General features: G+C 32.9%; 1 protein-coding gene across 11 annotated transcripts in view; it reads right to left on the bottom strand.

Annotated features, from left to right (window-relative positions):
- Positions 1-24507, bottom strand: part of FNBP1L (formin binding protein 1 like) — a 139701-nt gene that overhangs the window by 41786 nt on the left and 73408 nt on the right. For 10 of the 11 annotated variants that reach the window (XM_057717796.1, XM_057717850.1, XM_057717811.1 and 7 more), the window contains 7 exons: positions 20586-20690; positions 16237-16365; positions 14346-14492; positions 12433-12636; positions 3591-3700; positions 2042-2174; positions 1562-1656 (listed from right to left, as the gene is read on the bottom strand). In XM_057717796.1, coding sequence (XP_057573779.1) covers positions 1562-1656; positions 2042-2174; positions 3591-3700; positions 12433-12636; positions 14346-14492; positions 16237-16365; positions 20586-20690 — 923 coding nt within the window. The remainder of the gene's footprint in view (positions 1-1561; positions 1657-2041; positions 2175-3590; positions 3701-12432; positions 12637-14345; positions 14493-16236; positions 16366-20585; positions 20691-24507) is intronic. The other variant, XM_057717879.1, reaches the window with a different exon arrangement.

The raw sequence follows: 24507 nt of genomic DNA, 5'->3' as shown, positions 1-24507 counted from the left end.
GTATTCAGTAAGTATGTCTCATTATCACTGGGTCCAGAGATAAAACGGAAAAATGTAAGGGAAGTTTGCGTTTTGTCATCCCAGATTCATCACCCCCTCTTTTTGCAAGAAAACCCTAAAATTTCTTAGGGGACCCATCCAGACCCATGTTGAGTTCACAGGCTTCGGGTAGAGCTGTTCTGTCCTGGTTCCACTGGGTCCATCTTAGCACAGAACTTGTATGACCAGCGTGAATAGTTCACTAGTAGGCATGTAACCCAGTGAGATACATAAAGACTTTTGCTTGGGAAGAGAAGTTCAAAGAGAAGTCCCTTTTCTACTGGACTTGAACCTGAAAGAAATATGAGCTTAGAGCTTTGGAAGATCATCATAGAGAGCCTTTAAATGAAGCCAACACAGTGGAAGGCAGAACTGTGTGGTGGAGAGAAACAGAGTACTGAAGATATCATCAAGATCAAGCTCTCCCTGAAGTCGGCCAATAAAACCCCTTTTTAGTTTAAGCCAGTGTGGGTAGAGGATTCATCCTGCCACTAAAAACCAAAAGAGTTCTAGTAAAATTAAATTCCAATTAATCATGTTAACAGGAAAGTTAGTAACTAAGAAAATCCAAAAGAGCAGGTAATCCAAAGACTTTTTTTCTATAAATTTTTTCTTCAAAAAGAGAAAAATATTGATTTTGCTAAAGAATCAAATGACTGAATAAGATTTTAATAACGGAAAAATATGCATAATTAGATTTAGCAGTACTTGGGCATAACATACACACACTACTATATATAAGGTAAGATAACCAACAAGAACCCACTGTACAGCACAGGAAACGCTACTTGATATTCTGTGATAACCTACATGAGAAAAGAATCTGAAAAAGAATATATGTATATGTATAACTGAATCACTTTGCTGTACACCTGAAACACAACACTGTGAATTAACTATAATCCAATAAATTTTTTTAAAAAATGAATTTGCTCAAATTACAATGTAATTAGGTAGTAAACCAATACTTGATACTAGATCTCTCAAATTCTTCTCTAAGGTGACTCCAAATTTGTTGGATTTTATTATGAGGAAGAAACAAAAAACATTTCCCAAGTGGAAAAAATGTCACAAATGGTATGAAAATATGGAAATTCAGCAAGATGCCTTTTGGAAGCTCTGATCCAATCTAACAATATGCATTTTTTTCCTTCACAAAACTTTGAGTAATTTGACAGTTAAATTTTTCTTGGGCATAAGCTACCCAACTCCATCTAAACTTAAAGGCAATCTTCCCAAGCCTGAGGAGCTTATGCCTCCAGACTATAGCTCCCAGAATTTTCCAAGTTCCTACCTTTGTTTTTAGATGCATTACAAACTAGAACTGAGCAGCAATATGAAATTTCAAACTTCACCTGTAGCTATCATAAAGAAACAAAAAAGTTTTTAGGTTCAAAGATTGGGTTATTAAAAGCCAAACTTGTTAAATTAGGAAAAAAGAGAATTGTATGAAGTATAGGACAAAACAGTAAGAAAAGTTTGGGGGGAAAAGAAGAAATACAAATAAAGTGCAAAAAATAACCTTTCTCGTCCCTGTGTTACAAGATGGTTTATGTCACTGCTATGTCTTCTGTCTCCTCTTCCACCTGTTTTGCCTTCAACTTCAGAGAGCCAAGCCTTAGGGAAAAAACAAATAAAACTGAGCTCAATAAATATATTTTAAAGCTCATAAGATATTCTACATTTAAAATGTGCTTTGAGTCTTTATAATTATGTAAAAGGGAAACCTTTATTTCAATTTGGTCAATGATCAACTTTACAGCTGATTAAAAAAAGTAGTATACATTTTAGTTTTACATAAAGTTTTAAATAAGGAAACAAACTTCAATGGGGGACTAATTCTAAAGATTATGATACCTTACTTTTAGATCATAATACCTTCCTTTTAGATCATAAACCCTAAAATAAAATATCTGAAGATAATTCTAGCAAAAACCAATCTAGCATAATGAAGCTTATAAAAATGAACTTATCTTAGGCAACTGCTAAGTAACAAATCTACCTCATTCTTGTGTATTTCCATTCGCAGGCGGTCAATGTTATTCATGGTCTCTGCTAATTTAGGCTGCAAACTCCCTGGGTCCCCCATTTGTGGATTTTTCTCATATACATCTTTCATTTTATTGAGTGCTTCTCTGAAAATGAGAAGGATGCCACAAAATTAAACATTCACTTCACATGTTCCCAGATAAAAGAGTTTCATTTGATTCTGGGGACTCACATGCAGCCTAATATTAGAAGTCCTATCTCTTTAATCAAACATTACCTGATTAAAGATAATCTACACAAAGCTGATCATGTATACAGTTAGTAATTTATGCAGGCAGTATTTTAAAACAAACAAAAAAAGATTTCATTTCTCATTTCTTGCTTCCTCAATGAGATTAGATTTAATCAGGGGCTGGAAGAATATTCCTCAATATTCTTAAACTTTTTGTGTCCCAAATCAAACTCATTACATTCCCATCCAGACACATTATTCCACAGGTGTTCCTTATCTTAGTTCACAGAATCATGGTCCTCCCACTCATCTATATTATCTTTAACTTGCCCCTCTCCCTCTAAATTCAAGTCATTCATCCTCTTCACTTCTTTAATCTTACCACTATAGATTATGCTTCAATTGGCTCTCCTTGAATCTAACATCTGACATTATTAACATTTCTTAATGTTCTTTTCTTTCATTTCCTGGAAGTTACATTTTCTTTTCCCTTCCCTTCACCTTTGTCTCATTATTTCCCTCACTGGCTCCTTCCTTCTCTTCTTCTGTTTAAATGTTACATAAAATGACAGAGATTTCTTCTCATCTCATCCTACAGTCCTTTTTAAGAATGATCTCTTAATGCTTTGTTTTTTTCCAGTTTTTTGAGACATAATTGACTATTTTAATATCACCTATCTTCAGATGATTCTCAAATATGAATCTCTTCAATCACTCATGTCAGAGTCTAAGCTCCAATTTTATCTTCAGTATAACAGCAGACAGTAATTTACCAATCCACTGTAATAATGCTTTATTCATCATATATCAATCTCTATAGTCATTAAAACAAAACTGAACTAAAAGGAACTTTTTGTAAAATTGAAAAGTCAAAGCTATGAGTGAATAAATCTGAAGCTATAAGTAATCAAGCACTGTTTTCCAACATTTTTGCTGCAAACAAAATAATTATAGCCTCAGATTCCTATTTAGCTCAATTTAAATACCAAAGCAAAATAAAAATTTATCAAAGTATAACAGTTAGTGTTGGTGAAACTACCCTTGATAATAAGGCATCAAACTATTTTGAAAATTTACACAAGGCATAAATATATACTATTAACATCCAATAAGTAATGTGCAACCTAAGAAACTCTCTAACATTTCATTTTAAAAATATGATAGAGCAATCACACAATTTCCCAAAGTTCAGAACTGTATTTTTCCCTCAAAAGACATTTCAATTAGAATGTATAAATTTTTAAGCCTTTTATACATCACACTGAAAATATCATTCAAAGTAAACTCCGAAAGGAATAATAATGGTAGAGAGGACTTAATGGGAAAATACTTTTGGTCTGATTCTTTTTGTAGTTCTCTGTTAAGTTCATCGATGCGCTGCTGTAGTTTTTTACGTCTCTGTTCTGGTGGCAGATGACTGAAATCTTCTAGTGCTGGGCCCTGAAAAGAGTATCTAAATCATTATGTAAGATATTTTCAGGAAATTTTATTTCTAAAATATACCCACTATAAAGTAAGAGTATATATCAATTTTAAGTTTAATTTCAACTTAGCCCCAAACTCCTTTTAAGAAAAAGAAATCTACAAAGATATGTGTATGTTAATTAAAACAATTGTATTGAAGAAAGAGCTCCGATTCCAGTCACTTTATAAAATCATGAAATAGGTAAAAAAATCACCAGATACAGATAATTGGGAACTACCAGTACAACATTATATTCAGGTCTCGGCAGAGTTACAATAGATACAGATGAACCTTCTTACAGCAACAACAACGAAATGGAAACACATAACACTTCTCTCCTACAGCAAGTATTTTTTAAATAACATATTACACCACATTCCCAAATCCAGTCTACTGCCATGACAGTCAGGATATTACAAATGTTCAGACTGAAAATATGAAAAGTTTATATAATATAGTAAAACAACTTACCTCATAAAGGCAATTTAATGAAAAATATTTTAATATTACAGTCTTTGAAAGATTACATTTATTAAACCATTCATTAGAACTGAAAGATATTTGTTCATTAAAAAATAAAAGGTAGAAATATCCACTGAGTGAAATATAAGTAGAAATTACATTCCAATAAGGAATTTATTTTCAATTATCTTTTCGTACAACCAAATAGCATAATACCTCAGTTGTTCTTGAAATAAAGACATAATCCAAAAAAAGATAAAATCCTTATTTAGGAAGGATGCTTGATGTCTGAAAATTTATAATGTTTTAATATTTAAGAAACTATATCATTTAAGAAAAAGTTCTAGTATTTAGATGTAACTTCTGATTCAAATGATGTCTTTCTCCTCTTAAATGTTAATCATGTCACTGTTACCTTAGTTATCTTATTAGAGATATACAACCATGCCAATGTTAGCAACTATTGATTCCATTTAACATGAGCGCATATTTATGATTTTACATAAATCAAAAAATTGATGACAACTATTAATCTTCATTTTCTCTTTTTAAAATGGGGATTTTAAGACTATGCAAGTTCAATTTTTTAAGTGTTGCTGAAATTATCTCCCACAACAAATGCATCCTTGCTCTTTGAACCACTTACGCCTGTAACATATCTAAATAGCTTTATTTCACCATCTCTAAGAGTTTTTTCCTTACTTTTAAAAAAGATAAAACTTACTTTTCAGATAAGCCATGATCAAATGTAACATTTAATTCATAACAAAATTGTTTGCAAATGGCCTGAACATCACGGACATTCAACAAGCCTGCCTAAAAAAAACAGGAGGATATCTTTTCTAAGTGGCTTTTGTTTTTTAATCTACCAGTCACCATAAATAAAAATCTGTCAATCACCCAAATGTGACCTAAATAAACAAATGGCAAAATTTCCTACAAGATGCCTTTAAATTTAGTGGTCAATTATCAATATAAGTTGTCAGATTTAAGCTAATTTGGGGTATAGGTACAATAGTTTGAAAACTGCTATATTGTGCCAAAGACAAAACTTTGTAATTTATATTTTTAAATTTAATGAAATGAAAAAATGCAATTCAATATGGTTTTCTGGTAGTATTGTAATAAGCTCACAATTACCTACAAGTAAATCCTCCAGATTTCCACTTATCCTTAATTGAACTTTGTTCTCAAATTTATTAACAGTAGGTAGCTAGGCACCTGTATTTTTAATATCCCATTTTGACATTATAACATATTCCTTTACAGAATATGAGACCTAAACTCACTCTATTTCCTATGGCTGTAAAGAAGACTTTGAGACATGTAAAAACCTCTCCTACTACAAGGAATTAATAAAACGCCAAACTGCAATCGTCTGAAAAAGACTGGTCTATTTTCCAAAAATGAGAAACTATGTAAGCACCCAATAATTTTTATGTTAGGTCTTCACACTGCAGTTGCATTAATTTACTTGAAACATATGTATAAAGGAACATCACACACACACATACATGCACACACGCACATACACACCATGATACTTAGGTTATTTGTGCTTTTATTCCCATTCAGTAGTATAGACAAGAAGAAAGCACTGACTCTCTAATGAAATTAGCAGGAAATCTTTGCTTCTTACTTTCTGGAAAAATCTAATGATTCCTGTGATAAACTACAAATCAAACTTATATGATCTTTTTAAAGAGTGTTAAGAAAAATCATTTTTGTTTAATTTTCCCTTTGTAAAAACATAAACTTTTGTTCTACCACGTAACTTTTTAAATGATGTTTAATTATAATTTTATTCTAACATGACAAAGACTCCACCCAATAACATTTAAGAACTTAATGAGTTACAGTTAACCATATTATTATTAAATTTTATGACATGAGAGGTACTGGCATGTGTTGGACTATGGATTAAATTATAAAAATAAAAGACATACAAGGTAATGCGGGGATGTACCTTACCACTTTGTTTTGAACTAAACAAAACAATATTTTGTGATTATTTAATGTTGGCACAGTATATAGATCAGCACATAAGGCTTACCATCTTCACCGACCACTGAATAGTTCAATGGAAAACAGAAAGAAATGGTATATTATTCACATGAAACCATAATACAGAAGATGCAATAACATACTTTTTTTTACAATATTAAAATAAATCATGTACACTTCACAATCCAAACAATTATGCCAGAAAAACAATTTTAACCACACTTTTGAGAAAGTGAATTACTTGCAAAAAAAATATATGTATATATACACACACTGATGATAATGGGCAGATATTTTCTAAGTGCAACTAAAACTCAAAAGTAAATCGTAATCATTGTCAGTAGTCACATATTTTATTCTTTAAAAGAGAATTTTTACATGAGTGGATTTCACTTATACACTTCATTCTCAATATACTGATACTTGAAAAGCTGAATATAAAAGATCTAATATTAGCCATTTTAAAGAAATAGTATATGTAGTATTAAAGAATGGAATACTCTCCCCAATGCATTAAACAAAACACCATTATCTGAATTATGATAGTTCAAAACACTGTTTTGAACTGTCATGGGTAGGTAAGGGTAACACTTCTACTTTAGTTTTAAGGTGCTATTTTTAATGTACAGATACATTAAAAAAACACACTACTATCAAAATAATAATGATTCAAGTTTCCCATATTTGCTAACAGACGTAAGTATATGGGTTGAATTTTGCTTTGAAGATATAGCTTCTATTTTTCAGTATTCATTCTGAAATACATATACTCGAAGAGCAACATTAAAAATACATAACTTCAATTTTTAGAAAACTGGTTAAAATTTATTCTTTCTGAAAATGTAAAATGACACAGCAAAGAGTTCTATCATATGGTGAATACATACATGTGTATTTATATATCATCTACATTCTGTGGGTTACCAGGGTTCTGCAACTGTCACTGCATGTATCTGTCATCCCAACTAAACACATATGTACACATGCACACGCGTGTGCACACACGCACGCACGCACACACACACAACACACACTGTGACCCATAATACGCAGTAGAGCTTTACAAAGTTCTTCACGTCCATTTCATTTGTTTAGCAGCCTCTAAAATTTTTATTTGTCCGTTTTCTAAGTCCTGATGTTTTAGAGAATGTGGAGGACGTCAGGTAGAATTTCACATAAAAAATACAGATTTTAATAAACAGCTGACAAAAAATATCTACCCCTTATCTCTGATGGACTGGCCATATATATTAATGGTTATGATGATAAGAAAAGATGACATATGCTATTCATTATCTTTCCAAATTTAGCTTAACATTCTTTAGACTGTCAGTAGTTTCAGGGAACAAAAACCACAACGTATTTTGCTATGACAAAATTCCTGGTAAGAAAATTACAAAGTTTAAATTTTATAAAGATATTTACAGTCTTCTATAAGTATTATTAAAAACAAAATCATATAGATGATAAGAAACAAAATAGGTGAAGTATCTGAATTTACCTTTTATGATAATCTCCACCAGCTAAATTTCTGATACAAATTATTTTTTCAGTTTCTATATTAATGTTTTAGAGAAAACAGTAATATAATTATAACTGAAATATCAAATGTTTCAGTTTTTGGCTAACCTAGTTTTACTATCAATTGGAAAATAAATTCATGGTTCATTAACCTTAGATTTGGGGATATTAAAAACTCGAGTTCTTTGTAAAATATTAGAAATATATTTTGTCTTTTTCTTAAGCAATTCATGTTCAGTAGAGAAATATTATACTCTCTTATGCAATTTTCATATCCCTATAACTAGAAAATTTCACATGCCCACTATATCTTAATACACAAGGGACCTAAAAAGGAAATCAGGCAATTAAAATTATTACATGTATTTAATTTAAAGATAGGAAAATCCTAAGAACTGTATTCTGCATAAATAAAAGCTTACAAAAATGACTATAGAAGTCTCTAAGATCATGAATAATTTAGACAGAAAACATGGGTTTGTTAGCTAGATAAATACACTTCTAAAAAAACAGAGTACCCAGTAAGCTCCAATGAAGCAGTTATAGAGTAAAAATTATTCATTTCTATATTAGGCAGTTAAGTTTGGGTATGCACCAAATACCTATTGAAGGTTAGATCTTGATGTCACAGAAGGAAATTATAGACCCTCATCCTTCAGAAAAAGTCTACCAGTAGCACCATCAAATTCAAAAATACTGGACCAATATAACATTTCTCCTATCCTTAAAGATACTGGGAACTGTATACAACAGGTTTTCTTAAGAATGAAAGAAAAAGAAATCACAAATTCTTAGAAAAGCCAAAAGCAGGTATTTAGGAAAAATGATGTAACAAATATAGCACAAAACAAGAGTTTCTGATTTGAATGGTACAACTCACCAGCTTTAAGATACCTTAAGACTTTGTTAAGTTTAATAGACTTACATGTAAATCCATGTAAAAACATAAACTGGATTCTTAAAGCTTATCTTCTTTTTCTACATTAAGAAAATTCTTAAGTGGAAAGAAAACATAATTTTGAAAGAGTATCTAGTAAACTACCAAATACCAATCAAAACAGAAAGAAACTTCTCAATGCCAAGGTAATAAACTTTACTTCCTGCTCTATTCTCCAATCTCTAGTTGGTTTGTCTGTCATATTTTCTATCTTGCATACTGCTTTTTTCTTTGGCATGATAACTAATAATAAAAGTGGGGCTATTTTGGCCTTCTGGAATTAAGGCAATATGTGCAAATACGATAATGACCACACAGATACTTTTAAGTTCTACAGTTATAAAATTTTACCTATGGATTTATTCAATAGCAGTGAAGATATCACATAGTTAAGCTTCTCTCTCCAGGGCTCACAGCTCTAACTGCCTATACTTTTTTCACAGCATTGTATTTACTTCATACCCCTATGACTATGCTGTGTAGGGTACTGTAACTGGACCTGGTAGACTGGATATGTAGGATACATAAGTGATTACAAAAATATGGCTACTGGAAATTACTATCTGTAGTTTCTCATGACTTATGCAAAAGCATAATATTTAATGAAGTCCAAGTCATCACAGTGAAGAAAGATGGGAATTAATTCTACTCTCATAATTCAGGAAATAGAAATCCCAAGTAGGATTTCTTAAAGTCGTTCAAACAAGTGATAAGAGCTTTTAAAAGTGATTTACAGGCACCTGTAATGCCTGTAGGTATAACACAGACTCACTCACAGGGACTTTTTAAAATGTCATGAAATTAACCTATAATATCATTCACATACAGAATTAGGAAAGGTAGATACAAAGAAGTTCATGTTATTATAGGAAAAAAGGATGTCCCCGAAAGAACATAATACACTAGGACATTTCTGTGCATTACTGATATCAATTAAGTTTATCATATTATTTTAATGGAAATGTAAATAATAATGTAATCTTGCCCTAAATTAACATATCTTGTTCTACATGTGGCCAAAAGAGAAACCCAAGTAAAGCAAATTGAAGATAGAAAGGGCTACAAACAGTGAGAAACACAAAAGCTAAACAGAGAAAGAAGAAGAAGAAAAGAAAGAAATGAAAAAGAGAGACGGAAGAAAGGGAGAGAGGAAGGGAGGAGAAGCAGGAAAAGAGAAGGAAGAGAGAGGGAGTGCAAGTAAGAGTAAGTCCAATGATTAGAGTTTTTATGACACTAATAGACTCTGAGTTCTCATCTGTGGATTATCACACCTATGTTTTCTATGTCCAAACAAATGCTCATACAAACCTCATAAATGTATCTAAATTTTGAGCTATGAATATAACAAATATGCCCTTAAAAAGATCATAAACAAGAGAAATTGGCCTAACATAATGAAGTAACACTAATTTATTAGTATAACAGTTGTTGCTAAGAAACAGTTTAATATTTGCTTTTTACTATTCTAAAATTTTGCATTTGCAGAGTATCTTTAGTTATAAGTCAATGCCAAAGGCTAGCTTATTGAAAAAAGGAGGAAAAATCTGGTAAAAAATACTTCATGTAACCATTACTCAATACAAATTCCATGTAACCATTACTCAGTAATATCTGGTATTTTTATAGGCTTTACAACTTGCAAAATATTTTCTAAAATGTTACCTTAATTTGACCTACAATCTTGATATTTAACATTCCTATCTCTGATTTTTTTATTCAACTATTGGAAATTGTGTTTTATGCTTCTGAAAGTCGGGCAATTAAAATTAAAATAGAACTTGATTTTTTTTGCCAACAAAATAATACTTTATAAATTCACAGAAGTCATCATTAGTGACAGATTATTACATGAGTAACTCCAGTGACAAATTACTGAAAGTCTTAAAAATGTAAATACATTACAAGACAATGGTGGACATATGACTTCACATAAACAAAAAATAAAATAAAATAGCTAATATGATTGTACCCAGCACCCTCTTTATAATACCATTCTTTTATGGTTGAGCATTTCAAATGTTATAAAGAGGAGTTGTTTTTAAGTTGAGGGCAGCTATACTTAATTCTGTTGTGTTTTAAACTACATATTTATAGGAGAGAGCCTTATAATGAGGGTGGAGAGTATTAAAAGCCACACTACACACACAATAGGCCATCATGCATTTTAACCCATTATTAAACTTACCCCTCTTTTGAGACTTCTGAAAGAAGGAATTCTGGGCTTCCCTGTTTTTATTTCATTCATACAATAATGCACGGGCTCAATGGAGAATGTGAGAAACTGGGACCCATTAGGAGTACTGGATGTGAATAAACTAGTAGGGGTTAAGGGTGGGGACTGTGGCTAATATGGAAATAAAGAAAGGAATCAATAAGCCAAATGTGCATAGCTTTTTTTCCTATATGAAAATTCTATTTTTGGCAACATACTTTTTACAAAATATATCTCAAATAAAGTTTTCCATAAAAATATTATAAGTTAACATAGCTTTGCCAAAACTGTCATTTTAAAAGCTCAAATTTACTTTGAAAAATGTACCATTTCATTTGATCACCTTTTTACAAGCTGACAGACTGAAAATATAGAGTATACAAATTATAAGGTTAGAGAGCAATATGACCTAGACAAAAAACTCTCTTCTGATTTCTAGAATATTAGCACCACCTAGTTATACCTAACCTATACTTGTCAGAGATAAAGGCAGCAGCTATAGTTAAAGTTTATCTAAATAGGAAATGTCTATTAAAATAAAATATTAAAACTATAACTGATTATTATCATAAATAGGCAAAAAATTTCATTATGTTTGTGGCTTTCCTCTTGAACTGTTTCTATTTCATCCCTGTCGCACCTCTTTAAAAAAAAAAAATTCAGTATTCCTTGTTTTCCTAAGCTTTCCTAGCTACTCTGACCTGACTTTCAAAAAAGTCTCGCCTCTCAACTTCTCGATGGGAAAAGCATGAATAAAGCTTGCGGTAATTATAATTATGCTTTTAAAGATATTTATAGTATATTATAATCTGAGTTAAATTTTATCTACATTCATATGTCAAGATCAGAAAAATAATAAAATAATCATGTATACTTTAATAAATACAGAAAATCAGATTAAAGTACATATCTGCTCTCCTACTGATATGACACTTTATAGTCATTAAATTGATAAGATTAAGCACCCATCTATCCCATTTGCTCACCTGCTGAGCTAAATTTATCTACCTAAAATAAACAGCACATCAAAAGATGGGTTTAAACAAGAAGTTAAGAGAGTGATTCTCTTAGTAAACTAGAGATTTTTTTAAACTTCAAATAACACACGCATTGAGCCCTTCCCATTAAATATTCACATGGATGATAAAAATAACTATCAGTATGATCTATAAAATCTAATTTGACATTTATTATTGCTGTGGTCAATCATTCATTCCAATTGAGAACTGCAATTTTAGTGATCTTACAATCAAATCATAATGATTCCTAAAAAATCTGAATAGAAACTACATATAAATGAAATTTCAAAAGCATATAATTTAAGAGATATTAACAAGTTATTTAACATTTTTACTCATTTTTTAAATGGCAGTCGAATATTAAATCCAGAAATAATTTTTACTATTAAAGTAAAAAATTCTGTTTCTACTAAGTGAAAAGTTAATTGAATCATTCAAATCAAAATATTTATTCTCTATTAATAGTAAACCACTATCCATTCAATACCTACATCATTTTAAATGACAGACTAAAACAAAATTATTAGCATAGAGCAATTTTATGACTTTTACCTTTGGCTTCTTTCCAAAGAGCCACAACTTGCCCTTGGCCTTGCCTACTGTGGTTTTGGCATCCACCTTCCCACTTTCCTGTTTGGATGCACTGATAGTCCCATCAGAAATGGTTCTATAAATATGCTGACTGTAATCTTCAAATGGAAAGTCTCCTGGAGGTTCAAATCCGGACTTAAAGGAGTCTACTACCATCTGAGAGTCCTATACACAAGAAACATGTTTTTTAAAACCATTTCATTTGCTTATAATACCATATTAGCTTTCAAAACCTTAATCAGTGTAAGAAAACAACAAAAATCTAAAGAAATAATTCCACCATACTTATTAAAGATTTAAAGTGAATAGTTTCTTCCTATGAATATTTAATAAACCCTACATATTTTAATTCCTACAGAAAAATAATTTACAAATTACTACTTTATTAATTTGTAATATTCATGGATGTTTCACTCCATAGTTTTAACCACTGAAATTCTTCTTAAGACTAGTTGGTGATATGAAATATCTAACCGAGAAAAAGAATACAGGAAGAGGTTATTCTCAAGTAGAAATTCTAAGTTTTAAAGGAAAAAGGTTTTGTTTTATGGGATGTCTACAAAGAAGGTGACCTTTGGAACAGAGGAAAGGGCATCTTTCCAAAAGCACAAGAGACAAGTAGAAAGGCTTTCATTCACCCAACAGGGGAAAGGATAAATATATTAAAGACATACTCGGGAATGTTAACAGAGCAATGAAGAAAGATCTCACAAACAGTACTGAGTGCAAAAAGTAACTCTGAAATTATAAAGTTTAGCACCATTTACCCAAAACTTTAAGACTCACATAAGTATTATATATTGATTTTGGACATACCTACCTCTATCTGAATGTTCTACTGACATCTTAAACTCATTATTTTCAAACAGAATACTTTATCTCTAGAAACTCCTCCCTCACCCAAACCACATCTCTTCTTCCCTATTTCTGTTGATAGTACATTTTGCCTGTCATTTAGTCAAAAGTCATCCTTAAGTCATACCTTTTTTTTTTTGGTCACTAATGCCACCCCACCAATCTTTTGCTAAAGAGTAAGAAGAGGGAGAAAGGAGGAGGATCTAACTATATTTGTAACCTTGGATCCAGCCATACCAAAATATAAATGGACCTTTGAATTCCCAATTAAAGAATCCCCAAATCTTCTTTTCTTTTTTTTAAATTTAAGTCAGAATTCTTTTACAGGAAAAGATCCTCACTCATATAAAACCAACTTGCTGTGAAGACTAAAATATGTAGTACATATCTGGCGCTCCCCAAACACTGGTTCTCTTCTCTTCCTCTTCCCTCACATCCTCAGTTTCTGTTAACCTTAGTTTCTCAGTCAGTAAATTAACACTTTCTGAAAAATGACCAGGTAACAAGACATTTTCTAGACCTTAATCAAGATATAATGTGACTAGATTTATTTCTTCAAGAGGAGCAGGGCTTCTTGAAGGCAGTTCTTCCTACTCATAATACTCTCCTTTTCTCACGGGCCATCATTTCACATACTACTCATGCTTCAAAATGCAGCTCAAGTGCCAACTTCTGTGGTTTCAAGCAACTCTTATAACTCTAGATCTGACCATTTCCTTCTTTAAACTTTCACTAGGCTAATAGTATCAAACAGTCTGTAACATACAGTTCACAGGTTATACTCTTAAGAGTAGAACCGAAAAACGAGTGGGTAAAGGAAAGAGAAGCATTAGAACTCTTTTCTTTTAAACAATTAGAATTTTAGTGTTTAGAATGATCCTTACAGCCCAAAAGTCTTATTGCCAGACTCACTTCTACTGAATATAACTTAAAATCAACTAACGATCACTTACCCCCTTTCCCAATTCATTTTACTAACAAACCAAATATATTATGCAAATTAATTATAAAACACTTACTCTTCTTTCATCAACTGATTTTGCTGCAAGAATCATTCCTTCCAAACATTTTGAAATGATAGGAATAACTTTGCGTTCTGAGTCTGCGAATCCTCTATAACACTCACTGAGTTTAATGGTCCTTCGTTCATCCATTTCTTGTAGTTGCTAATAATTAGGAATTTAAAAAAAAAGGAAAACAATTTTCTTTTCATTCTGAAGCAACCCCTTCCCCCAAACAAACAAAATCCCACAAAGATTCTACCCTAAAAGCTTCACTGTTGTAAATACGTTTTAACGAGTGCTACAGACTTAAAGTACTTAAAACTTGAAGCCTGTGAAATAGCAAAAAAAAAAAAAAAAAAAAAAAAAAAGCTTTTAGTATATCCTAAAACCAGGTGACACCAGTTTTCAAGCCTTAGGTTCCCCCTACAGGCTACCAGCTCACTGCCTCATACAACTTCCATCTTCACTCTTCCATCAGAGCAGTTATTGCTGTTTATGCTTCCAGGAAAAGTTTCACTTGAAAACAGAATTTTGACACTTTTTTCCCTTTTTAAGCAACTGGCATACAACATATTCAAGTGTGAGCCTTCTAAACCCTTAAGTTATTTCAGAACACTTTGGTAAGATCTGACTGGGCCAAGAATTCATCATTGACCGCATACCAACAGGTACACAAACCTACCACAGTCTACAGCTCAAAGTGACTATCAAAAGGTTGGGGACAAAAGAGGAAAAACAAGAAGCCACAAGGTCAAAGTAGTACAAAAATTCATCAACACATGCCACTAAGAATTATGCCAGGACACATGAAGCCAAATAACTTAAAGGCATTTTCTGACACTTCCTATTTGTCAACAATGACCTTTCTTTCTCCTAGGAAGCAACTACACTGCTCAAGTCCTCCAGCTCCCATAGTCTTCATACTACTTTTTCCTCTTTAATTACTTTCCAAAGCCTGGGAATTTATTTTGAGACCTGCATTTTCACAAAAGAACTGCGCCCAGCATCACAAAGTGGCAAGACTGCTCCGTAGCAAGGTCCAAACAAAAGGATCAAGCCCCAAAACACAAAAAGCAGTGGATCTCCAAGTTACAGTCTCTCCAGAATATGAAGGCATAGCTAGTAAGTTTAGAAAAGCACCACAGAATGAGGACTGGCTAACTAGACACTCTGGATTAAATGACTGAAATCTGATACCCTCTCTAGTTGATCACCTCTCACTATGCTTCCTTTGTGCTTCTAACTTGCCTCCAAGAAAAAAAAAAAGTGTATTTGGACTGACACTCTTTTCACATAAGCTCTGCTCTCCCAGGTACTACTTCTTTCAGCACTGTTTCACTAATTTCTCTTCTTTCTAGAATAGGCAGTAACATAATTTAATTTAAAATTCTGGGCTGTTTGGCAACCGCTATCATCAAATGATGATGGATGGGATTTATAAGCCTGAATTACATTTATGATCTGGCAGCTGGGAAGGCAAGCAGGCAAAAACCAGAGTAGCAAATGCATTTCTTAAGATTTATTTCTGCCATCTAGACTAATGCCAATGATTCTGTCATAGTGTCAAAAAGCTACAACCAAATTCTAGGTGAGCAGACTACAATACACAATTCCAATGAATTCTCCCACCTCATAATACTTAATAAAGCAGTATTAAAATGTATCTAGAAAATGTCATTGTTTTACTGAACTGTTTAATATACTACTAATAAATCTGTAAAAAAAATCTGTGATTTCAGTCAGAAAAAATTTACTTTTCACATCTATAATCATAAATTTCTTATCACCAATCTTGATGTCTAGTGAATCTAGAAACATTCTGATACCTGAAGTTTTAAGGTTTTACATTTAAAGACTAGCTCTTCTATATGTAAAATTGAGTTAATTTCACATCTCTAAATTTTACCTTGTAAATCTGAGGAATCACTACGTAGAAATGTTTGTGCTGTTCTCCATTAAAGTTTTGTAACTGTGCAGCATATTCATTCTTATTTTCATCGGCCATATGCGTACGTAGATTCAACTGCTGTTTAGCCTAGAGGCAAATTGGTCCAAATCATTACCAATGAGAAAAGGAGCAACAAAACCACAGCTAATTCACTTTTCTAGAAGTTATACTAAAACTAGACTTTTTCTAACTACTGATATCGTTTAAAAGTAAAGCAGATGCTTACAGATCTTATAGCCAGTCTCCCTGTTGTAATATTCCCTTTCTCTTACTGCAATAATAAATCCTCCCCTTGTAATAATCCATTAAAATAAAGTTTCTCCTTAAACGTTAAAAAAGTCCAGATTTTCAAAAATTAAACAAATAACAACATTATGGTTTGAAATAGTATGCTTTTAATTAGAAGAGGGAAAAAAGGATCAGGAATAATTTAGACAGTTACAAAGTTAACAGTAAAACATTTCTTTAAACATAATCCACTTATATCCAACTCAGAACCGTGGTGAAACCAAATAACTGTAAAAATGTGATTTGAGGATAATGTAATGCTTAACAAGAATTTCTACCTCTATACAAAACCACAGATACTTTAAGGAATGCTTATTTAGTATATAGTTTTGTTCATCTCAAGTTCTTATAGAAATACTTTTCAAATGAGTCACATTAGTACCATCTATTGATACACCGGAGAGACCATCAGAATACAAATGACACAAATCATTAATTCTAGATTTACTGGAGGGGATTCTAAACAATTTTCTCAATTGCTATAAAGTAACAGAAAAAAAAAACCAAAATAAGAATTAAACTCAATTTTTCAGTGTTCCAAGTTATGTTATATGAGAGTGCTTTGAAAATTGTATCAGTAGAAGCACATTGTGAATACACTTCCTTATTCTTGATTCTAGTGTTTACAACTGTAATCCCTAATCTTCTAACAGTAAATCCACAAGTTAGTTCTTCTGAACTCAGAAACTGACATACAGAAATACGTGGTAATCAAGATCTTAGAAAAGTCCACAAAAATCCATTTAATCTACAGTATACTTGAAAATTAAAATAAATAAGTACTATGGAAACTAAACACCATGGCCCAAAATATTTCTACAGAAAAATACACTTCAAGTTCTAACCTGGGACCGTAAGTACACATGCATTCACTCCTTCTCCTTTTCTCCCTCCTCTCACAAACTATAATGGAATAAAAGGATTCCAAAATATTCCCCACCCACAATGGTTCTTTCAGGGGAGGCTCCTCCTGTTTCAAGTCACTGGCTGTGATTCCCAAGGACTGGGAGAAAGACTCCAGCAGGTTATGTAAGAGAGTAAGGCTAGAAGCTAAAATAATTGACACCTTCCCAGGCATATGCTGGGCTTCACATCTACTGCCTTTTTTTTCTTTTGTTTTTCATTAAAAAAAAACTTAGAAAAAAACTTTGTGGCAAAATACACAATACACATAACAAAATTTTACCATCTTAATCGTTTTTAAGCATATAGTTCGATAGTGTTATCTATATTTGGTGTTGTGCAACTGCCTTCCTTTTCTTTAGGAAGATAGAGTAATCAGCCTGCTCCCTCCTCACTTGTTTGTTTGTTTCAACTTTTTTCAGTAGTTACTTGAAACTACATTCCCTTCCCTTCCTGGTCACTTAGAACAGAATTCCTCTACTCTCTAGTTTCTAAAGTAAATTCTCAAAGTTTTCCTAATTCTCTAATAATTAAAGGGGCTGCAAACAAGAATAAAAAAGGAAGATGTAAACATTAAAATTCTGAACTAGTTAGGTCAAACTAACTAGTAGACATGTTATATCTAGATTTCAAGATGTCTGACCAGTTTCTAAAGATATCTTTATAGACAAAATGAGTAAGTTAAAAATGAGAGTCCAGTTAAAGAGTTTGCCTAACTTGCCTAGTATGTAAATTATGTATTCAATTGATGTTTGATAATAAGTCAAAGGAGTTCATAAGGAGTCAATGTCAACTAGCAAGGAAATCTCCCATATATAAATTAGTGCTGTTTGCAAGTGTTGTGGTCCACATTTTTATCAAGTAATGGTAACATTATGTTTACGACATGATGCCTGGAAGGAAATTAATATAGTGGATGATTGAAATCAGGATCCAAAAATCTTAACAGCAGGATCACATCTAATAACTGATAAAGATGTAGCATATACATTTAAAATACCAACAATACAAGTTCTGTCTGAGACACATTTTTTAAAAATTTATTTATTTATTTTTATTTATTGGCTGTGTTGGGTCTTGGTTGTTGCATGTGGGCTTTCTGTGGTTGTGGAGAGCAGGGGCTATTCTTCATTGTGGTGCGCAGGCTTCTCTTGTGGAGCACGGGCTCTAGGCGCGCAGGCTTCAGTAGTTGTGGCTTGCAGGCTCAGTAGCTGTGGTGCACAGGGCCTTAGTTGTTCCGAGGCATGAGGGATCTTCCGAGGCATGAGGGATCTTCCCAGACCAGGGCTCGAACCCATGTCCCCTGCATTGGCAGGTGGATTCTTAATGGCTGCGCCACCAGGGAAGTCCTGACACATATTCTTACACCACACCATATATGAAAAGACATGGGGATTTCAATTAACTATAAACTCAATGAGAGTCAGTCCAAACAATGTGGTTGCCCAAAAAGCCAATATACATTTAGGGTACAATTAACATAAATTTAGTGTTCAAAACAAAGGAGGTAATCAAACTCAGAACTGATCAGACTGAACTATACCCAATTTGAGGTGACATACTTTAAGTGGAATACTGGTTACTTAAACAGTATCCAAAGGTAAGCAGTCATATGAAAAGGTAACTTGAAGATATTTCACATGTGGAATAGTTGAAGAAACAAATAATTCATTTAGGGGTAAAGAATCTGCTACAAATATCTAAAAAGCTATTATGAGAAAAAAAAAATTTGTTATTTTTCTGGTACCTAAAAGAAACTAAAACTGAACAGGGAGACAAGCGGGGTCACTAAAAGGAAATGGTAATTTTTTTAAAAAAATGAACAGACTGTTTTAAGACTCTATACTTCCAATGACAGGGAACTTAACTATCATAAGATATGTATTATTAAAAATAGGGTAGACAAGATAAATGCATCATAAATTATACTTGAAGCACTTTAAGGTAACTGTAACCTGAAATGTATATGATTTTAGGCTTTTTAAAAAACTGGTAAAGAAAATGGAAGGTAGAAAATAAATTATTCCTTTCTTCTTGCTTTTTTCTTGTTCTGATGCTATAAAAAACTATAAAATTCTAAGGAGAAAATATACTAACGGTGGGCCTTTGTATACACAAAAACATGGAATAAGGTTCATCTATATTTCAAAATCCCAACATTTTAGCACTATCACTGTGTCAAACGTCCTAAGATAAAGAGCATAAAAGCAGGGGAGAAGGAGGAGCTAAGCAGCAACAGTTACAGGAAAGACCCTACCAATAGTTATGTTACAGAACATCTGGCCCATAATCAGTTAGTGAATGACAAGAGAGAATTCAGTTTTCCAAAATGAATGACTGAATTAATTAAAGAATAAACAAACAAACAGCTGATGTCACACTTCTGACAGTTTTATCATGTTTTCTCTTCTGTAAAGTTGGGAAGCACACTATCCAACCTGTATTTGCATAACCCATCAACATACCTTAGACTTTCTATCTTATTTTGGAATAGGATAGAAGCTCATTATTTTTTTTTTTTAATATTATTTATTTACTTATTGGCTATGTTGGGTCTTTGTTGCTGCACACGGGCTTTCTCTAGTTGCGGCAAGTGGGGGCTAGGCTTCATTGTGGTGCACAGGCTTCTCATTGCGGTGGCTTCTCTTGTTGCAGAGCATGGGCTCTAGGTACGCAGGCTTCAGTAGTTGCGGCACACAGTCTCAACAGCTGCGGCTTGTGGGCTCTAGAGTGGAGGCTCAGTAATTGTGGCACATGAGCTTAGTTGCTCCACAGCATGTGTGATCTTCCTGGACCAGGGATTGAACCTGTGTCCCTACGTTGGCAGGCTGATTCTCAACCACTACGCCACCAGGGAAGTCCCACAGAAGCTCATTCCTAATAGCAACTATGTCTTTCCTTTGTACTTTGAATGCATTTGACATTAATATATTAATTTTATTCTAATTACTTTCTCAGACCAATATGTATAATTTAAAGTATGCAAATATTTGTATATTTTAGATTTAGATATAGTGTATCTCTTGAGGAAACTCTAGCAACACAAATATTGTAACTACTCTCCATATGCAAATAATAATATTTTGATATTAAAGTCAGTTTGGATTATTTCTTACCTTTTCAACATCTGCCTTGGTTGCATTAGTATCATTATCCAATCTTTCATAACTCTGTTGTGCCTTCTCTGCCTCTCTACATTCTCTTTCAAATTTCTTTTTACTCTGTTAAAAAAAATTAAAATGCTGAAAAATAAAATTAGATTTATCTCATTTAAAAGCTAAAAAATAATACTAAAATTTATATGGAACCATAAAAGACCCAGAATAGCCAAAGCAATCCTGAGGAAAAAGAACAAAGATGGATGTATAACCCTTCTTGATGTCAGACAATACTATAAAGTTACAGTTACCAAAACTGCGTGGTATTGGCACCAAACCAGACATATGGATCAACGGAACAGAATAGAGCCCAAAAACAAACCCGTACACCTACAATACACCTCTATGACAAAGGAGGCAAGAATATACAATGGAGAAAAGACAGTCTCTTCAGCAAGTGGTGTTGAGAAAGGTGGACAGCCAGAAGTAAATCAATGAAATTAGAACACTCCCTCACACCATATATAAGAATAAACGTGAAATGCATTAAAGACCTAAACATAAAACAGGACACCATTAAACTCCTAAAAAGAACATAAGCAAAACATTCTTGGACTAAATTGCAGCAATATTTTCTTAGATCAGTCTATCAAGGCAAACGAAGTAAAAAAAAAAAAAAAACAAACAAATGAGACCTAATCAAACTTAAAAGCTTTCGCAAAGGAAAGCATCAAAAAATGAAAAGACCTATGGAATGGGAGGAAAAGTTTGCAAATGATGTGACTGACAAGGGGTTAAAATTCAAAATATACAAACAGTTAATACAATTCAATATCAAAAAAAACCAAACAACCTAATCAAAAAATGGGCAGAAGACCTAGACATTTCTCCAAAGAAGACATATAGATGGCCAACAGCCACACGAAAAGGTGCTCAACATAGCTAATCATTAGAGAAATGCAAATCAAAACCAAAATGAAGTATCACCTCACATGGGACAGAATGACTAGTATCAGAAAGTCTACAACTCTATTGACATAAACCAGAGCAAAATCCTTTTTGACCCTCCACTTAGAATAATGGAAATAAAATAAAAAATAAACAAATGGGACCTAATGAAACATAAAAGCTTTTGCACAGCAAAAGAAATCATAAACAAGACAACCCTCAGAATGGGAGAAAATATTTGCCAGTGAAGCAACTGACAAAGGATTACTCTCCAAAATATACAAGCAGCTCATGAAGCTTAATACCAAAAAAGCAAATAACCCAATCCACAAATGGGCAGAAGACCTAAATAGACATTTTTCCAAAGAAGACATGCAGTGGCTAACAAACACATGAAAAGATGCTCAACATCACTAATCACTAGAAAAATGCAAGTCAAAGCCACAATGAGGTATCACCTCACACCAGTCAGAATGGCCATCATCAAATAAACTAGAAACAATAAATGCTGGAGAGGGTGTGAAGAAAAGGGAACCCTCCTGCACTGCTGGTGGGAATGTAAGTTGGTACAGCCACTATGGAAAACAGTTTGGAGGTTCCTCAAAAAACTAAAAATGGAACTACCATATGACCCAGCAATCCCACTACTGGGCATATACCCAGAGAAAACCATAATCCAACAAGAAACATGTACCATAATGTTCACTGAAGCACTATTTACAATCGCCAGGACATGGAAGCAACCTAAATGCCCATCAACAGATGAATGGATAAAGAAGATGTGGCACATATATACAATGGAATATTACTCAGCCATAAAAAAGAATGAAATTGAGTTATTTGTAATGAGGTGGATAGACCCTGAGACTGTCATACAGAGCGAAGTAAGCCAGAAAGAGAAAAACAAATACCGTATGCCAACTCATATATATGGAATCTAAAAAAAAAATGGTATTGATGAACCCAGTGACAGGGCAAGAATAAAAATGCAGATGTAGAGAAGGGACTTGAAGACATAGGGTGGTGGGCGAGGACAAAGGGGAAGCTGGGAAGAAGTGAAAGAGTAGCACTGACATATACATACACTACCAAATGTAAAATAGATAGCTCATGGGAAGTTCCTGCATAATGCAGGGAGATAAACTTGATGATGAGTGATGACTTAGAGGGCCAGGACAGGGAGGGTGGGAGGGAGTCGAGGGAGAGAGGGTATATGGGGATATATATAAATACGGTTGATTCACTTTGGTATACCTCAAAAATTGGCACAACAGTGTAAAGCAATTATATTCCAATAAAGAGCTTAAAAAAAAAGTCTACAAATAATAAATGCTGGAGAGAGTGTAGAGAAAAGGGAACTGTCTTGCATGGCAGGTATGTGAATTGGTGCAGCCACTGTGGAAAACAGTATGCAAGTTTCTCAAGAAACTAAGAATAGAACTACCGTATGATCCAGCAGTCCCACTCCTGGGCATATATCCAGAAAAGATGAAAACTCTAATTCAAAAAGACACATAGACCCCAATGTTCGTAGCAGCACCATTTACAATAGCTATGCCATGGAAACAACCCAAATGCCCATCAACAGACAACTGGCTTAGAAGATGTGCTATATATATACAATAGGATATTACTCAGCCATAAAAAAAGAATGAAATATTATCATATGCAGCAACATGGATAGACCTAGAGAACATAAGACTAAGCAAAGGAAGTCAGACAAATATTATATGATATCACTTATAAGTGGAATCTAAAAAATAATACAAATGAATGTATATACAAAACAGAAACAGACTCACAGACATAGAAAAACTTATGGTTACCAAAGGGGAAAGGAAGCAGGGATAAATTAGAATTATGGGGTTAACAGATACAAACTACTATACATAAAACAGGCAACAGGATTTACTATATAGCACAAGGAACTATATTCAACATCTTGTAATAACCTATAATGGAAAATAATCTGAAAAAAAATTATATATATATAACTGAATTTTATATATATATAAAAACACAGAATCACTTTGCTGTACACCTGAAACACAATATTGTAAACCAACTATACCTCAATAAAAAAGAAAGTGACTGTAAGGTGTTGCCACCGTGTATTGTGTAAAATCGTACACTAAAAGTAAAATTTTTCTAATTTAGAAAAATTTACAATCAAACCACATGCCTTAGTCATAAGACTGGGAAGAAAAAAATCATAGGCATAACTGAGTTTATATTTATTATGTATCTCAATCTCTTTATAAGAAAAATAATATCTATTTTGTAATTTTTTATTTTAAGCTCATCTTAAGCATGACTTTGGTTTGTCTGGTGGTGTTTGGTGTTTATATGTTTGGTTGATTGGTTTTGGCATTTGCTTGTTTTCATTTTTTTTCCTTTTTGATGGGATCCCAATGTAGCTTAGAATGTGGAAACATCCCTCCAGAGTGGTTTTGTGTTGTTTCTTCCAAGTGTCCCAGGAATATCATCTGCCCAGAACCGCCTCTAAAATTTTTTTAATTTAATTTAAATTACTATGACTTTGCAAAAGCTATTCACAACTTAGCGTGTGATATATTTACTTTCCTGCGTATTTTTTTTATCCTGAAGTTAATGTCTTTTTCTAAAAAAATTTGCTTTAGTTTGCAATGTACCTTTCTCTAATTCAACCCTAGTGTCCCCAGTTCTTTATATCTCTCCTCAGTTAATTCAAACACATTCAGAATTCTATCAATTTTCTTAATGAAATCAAGAACCCAGAGGATTTTAACCTGTTGAAATTTGGACTGGTTACCAAACTAGGTCTACTGCATAACTGTTACCCTGGGATTTCTCTTCACCATTTCCTGGAGATTCCTTTCAACTCTTCCTTAATTTGAATCTCCTATTTCCTAGTTCCACACCTTCCCCTTTCTTGGTTCATTTCTCTATTTTGCTAGAACACATTCAGCAGTAGCTTCCTAAAAGATTTGTGCGAGATGATTTTTTTAAGTCT

This window comes from Hippopotamus amphibius, chromosome 1 (genome assembly GCF_030028045.1).
Source record: "Hippopotamus amphibius kiboko isolate mHipAmp2 chromosome 1, mHipAmp2.hap2, whole genome shotgun sequence".
NCBI lineage: Eukaryota > Metazoa > Chordata > Mammalia > Artiodactyla > Hippopotamidae > Hippopotamus > Hippopotamus amphibius.
The sequence above is the reverse complement of the archived record's forward strand: the minus strand, read 5'-3'. Positions and strand labels throughout refer to the sequence as shown.